We start from the raw sequence: 3638 nt of genomic DNA, 5'->3' as shown, positions 1-3638 counted from the left end.
TCTGAAACATTCCCGAGCTGTGCTGTGATTCTGGCTTCCTGCTGTCCCCCCCCCTCCTGGACTTGGGAAGCTGGACTCCGGACACCCCAAAGGACTTTTTTTGTTTGGCCTACTGTCGGGGGTTGTGCGTCTGGGCTCGGCGGGGCGGTCCTCTGGCCGGGCGCCGCGCTCTGAGACCTTTCCGGATCATTGGGAACTGGAGCTGCGCTGTGTGGGCTTTTATTTTGGAGAGATGCTGCAGCTGTAGGGAGAATGCACTTCCTGTGTACATGAACCAGATGCTGGATTGTTGCATTGTGAATCATTGGAAGCCAGTCTTTATTTCCACTTTAGTGAACTAATAAAGTCTATATTGTTCTGAAGCTCTGCTGCCTCTGTGGTCATGATCAAGCTGCTGGACGCCAAACTTCCTCGCCGCTTCCTGCAGCGCCCGGATGAGGCGTCCAGCTGCACGTCTGCAGTTTCCCGCCCACAGAACCTCCAGCAGTCACTGGTGACCCAACCAGCATGAGGGAATCTGTGTGTGGTTGTGCGTTTGCAGACCTCCGTCCATCAGGTGCTTCACTGGAGTCTCAGCTTCAGACGGACAGAGCGATGAAACTTTCATGAAACTTTTATTTTCTGACTTCCAACAGTAAACTAGAAAACGGTGAAATTCTTGAAGAAACCAAACGTCTTTTTGAAATAAATAATAGTTCATATTTTAACAGAACAAACCTGGAAATGAACGTCTTCAAGTTCTGAGGAAATTCAGAATCTGGATCACTGTGGAACCACCTCAGAGGGGAACTGGTTCTTTAAGGAAATCTGACCCCAGAAGAGTTCTGCTGCACCCCATGTGAACATGAAACTGGTTCTGGGTTCTGAAGGATCCGCTTGGAAACCAGGATGGGTTCTATGATAGTTTGAAGTCCTGACATCAAAGTCCGTGAAGGGAGACCCCCCCCCCCTTCAGCAGAAGAGAGGAGGAGTTTCTTGTGATGGTTTCCATAGTGACCACTGCTTCTATCATCAACATCCCTCTGGAACGTCGGGAAGAATCTCGCAGTGACACGATTGTTTTGAAAACAAACATCCAGGACTCGGGGACCGGTTCTGGTCGTCCCTCAGGAGCCTTCATCCTCCTCAGCATCAGCTCAGAGGAGCCGGACGCTCCTCCTTTTGCCCCGCCCCCACGCCAGTGTGGAGCCCCGAGTGAAAGTCGCTCATCTCAGCTTCTCTTCTGACGTGGAGCCGCTTAACATCTGTTGTCTGCGGCGCCTACACTCTGCTGGCTCAGACCACGCCTCCACTTGCAGCCTGAGGGTGGCGCCACCGTCACAGGAGGACGTCATCAAAGGCCGAGCCGCAGATTTGATCAGAGTCTGGTTTCCACGTTCTGCCGCTTCACAGAAGTTCCTGACAGGAAGTTGTCACAGAGACGCCGCTCTCAGGTCATGACCTTCATCTGAACGGAGAATCATCTTCTCCTCAGGACCTCCGGTCACTGCAGCACAGAGGTCAGAGGTCACGGTTCTTCAGTAAGCAGTTTAACAAAAAGCAACACGAAACCTGTCTCTGATTCCAGCTCTGAACCCGATCTGGATTCTGGTTCTGAATCTAAATTCTGGTTCTTAACCTGGATTCTGTCTCTGAACCTGGATTGTGGTTCTGAACGTGGATTCTGAACCTGGATTCTTGTTCTGAACTTAGATTCGGGATCTGTATCTAATCTGGATTTTGGCTCTGGTTCTGATTTTGACTCCAGCTCTAAACCTGATCTGGATTATTGTTCTGAACCTGGATTTTGGCTCTAGTACTGATCTGGACTCCAGCTCTGAGCCCGATCTGGATTCTGGTTCTGGACCTTGATTCTGGTTCTGGATCTGGATACTGGCTCTAAACTTGGATTCTGGTTCTGAGCCTTGATTCTGGATCTGGATTCTGGTTCTGAACCTGGATTCTGGCTCTAAACCAGGATTTTGGATCTGAATCTGATCTGGATACAGGCTCTGAACATGGATTCTGGTTCTGGATCTACAGTGGTATGTGAAAGCTTGGGCACCCCTTAGAAAAATCACTTTATCAGTTTGTCACTTGCTGAGCTTTTGAAGCAGCAACTTCAATTGAACATATGTCGTACCGTGATGAAACAGAAACATCTCAGGAGTGAAATCATTTTAATTGGTCCAACAGAAACATTTTTATGTCCATTTAAACAAAAATAGGCATGTGCATAAATTTGGGCACCCCAAAGAAATAAGTCCATTAATATTTAGTAGAGGCCTTCTATAGCCACAGACAAGTCCTTGAAGTCTGGCAGGTGGTATTTTGGACCACTCCTCCATACAAAACGCCTCCAGTTCAGTCAGGTTTCTTGGCTTCCGTGCGTACACAGCCTGCTTCAAATCAATCCATACATTTTCAATGATGTTAAGTCTGGGGACTGGGATGACCATTCCAGAACATTGTACTTGTGCCTCTGCATGAAGTCCTTGGTGGATTTTGAACTGTGCTTTGGATCATTGTCCTGCTGAAAAATCCAACCCTGGCGTAGCTTCAACTTTGTGACTGACTCTTGAACATTCTTGTCAAGAATCTGCTGATACTGAGAGGAATTCATGTGGCCCTCAACTTTAACAAGGTTTCCAGTTCCTGTGCTAGCCATACAGCCCCACAACATGATGGATCCTCCACCAAATTTCACAGTAGACAAAAGTTCTTCTCCTGGAATTCACTATTTTTTTCAGCCACGCATAACTCCTCTTGTTCTGACCAAATAACATTATCTTAGTCTCATCTGACCACAGTATTTTCTTCCAAAATGCTTCTGGCTTGTCCAGATGTGCTTTTGCATACCTCATGCGACTCTTCCTGTGGCGAACACTCAGGAAAGGCTTCTTGCGCATCACCCTTCCAACGAGCTTTTCCTGGTGCAAAGTACGCTGGACTGTGGAGCGATGAACACGCACACCATCAGCAGCCAGGTGTTCTTGCAGTTGTCTGGAGGTGGTCTGTGGCTTGTCTGTGACCATTCTAACCATCCCTCGCCTGTGCCTTTCCTGTATTTTTCTCGGCCTCCCACATCTTTCCTTCACAAGGACTGTTCCTGTAGCCTTCCATTTCCGCACTACATTTCTGACTGTGGAGACAGACAGTCCAAACCTTCCAGATAACTTCTTGTACCCTTCTCCTAATTCATAATAATGAATTATCTTAGTTTTTAGGTCAGTGGAGAGTTGTTTAGAGGCCCCCATGTTGCCACCCTCTCAGAAATAACCCAGAACAAGCGCAGCCAGCCCTGACCCCAGTTAAATAGCCTTTTCCATGATTGGTTCCACCTGTATTTGTAATTGACGGTCTAATGAGCTAAGCAAAGCCATTTTGTGCTGCAACCTGTCAGCAATAAATCCCTACGGATCTTGAAATGAACGTGATTAAAAGGGTGCCCAAACATTTGCACATCACACTTTTTACATTTTATTTTATAACAATAAGACTATGTAATTCTACTTCACGAATTTTGGTCTGGAAAACACTCAAACGTCTATATCTCTGTAGGACAACCTATGATGTTGCTGTGATGTTCTCTCATGAAGTTAGAGCAAATTATCATGAAATCTCAGAGGGGTGCCCAAACTTTTGCATACCACTGTAAA

The 3638-nt window shown here is 47.0% G+C and overlaps 2 protein-coding genes across 2 annotated transcripts in view; one reads left to right on the top strand and one right to left on the bottom strand.

Annotated features, from left to right (window-relative positions):
- Window positions 1-362, top strand: part of kpnb1 (karyopherin (importin) beta 1) — a gene marked incomplete in the record, with an annotated part of 17704 nt that extends 17342 nt beyond the window's left edge. Inside the window, 1 exon segment of the mRNA XM_024262189.2 lies at window positions 1-362.
- Window positions 149-3638, bottom strand: part of LOC112139403 (serine/threonine-protein kinase WNK4) — a gene marked incomplete in the record, with an annotated part of 24823 nt that continues 21333 nt past the window's right edge. Inside the window, 1 exon segment of the mRNA XM_036216534.1 lies at window positions 149-1486. Coding sequence (XP_036072427.1) covers window positions 1484-1486 — 3 coding nt within the window.

This window comes from Oryzias melastigma, linkage group LG17 (assembly GCF_002922805.2).
Source record: "Oryzias melastigma strain HK-1 linkage group LG17, ASM292280v2, whole genome shotgun sequence".
Taxonomy (NCBI): Eukaryota; Metazoa; Chordata; class Actinopteri; order Beloniformes; family Adrianichthyidae; genus Oryzias; species Oryzias melastigma.
Note: the sequence above shows the minus strand (reverse complement) of the source record. Positions and strands in the feature narration are given on the sequence as shown.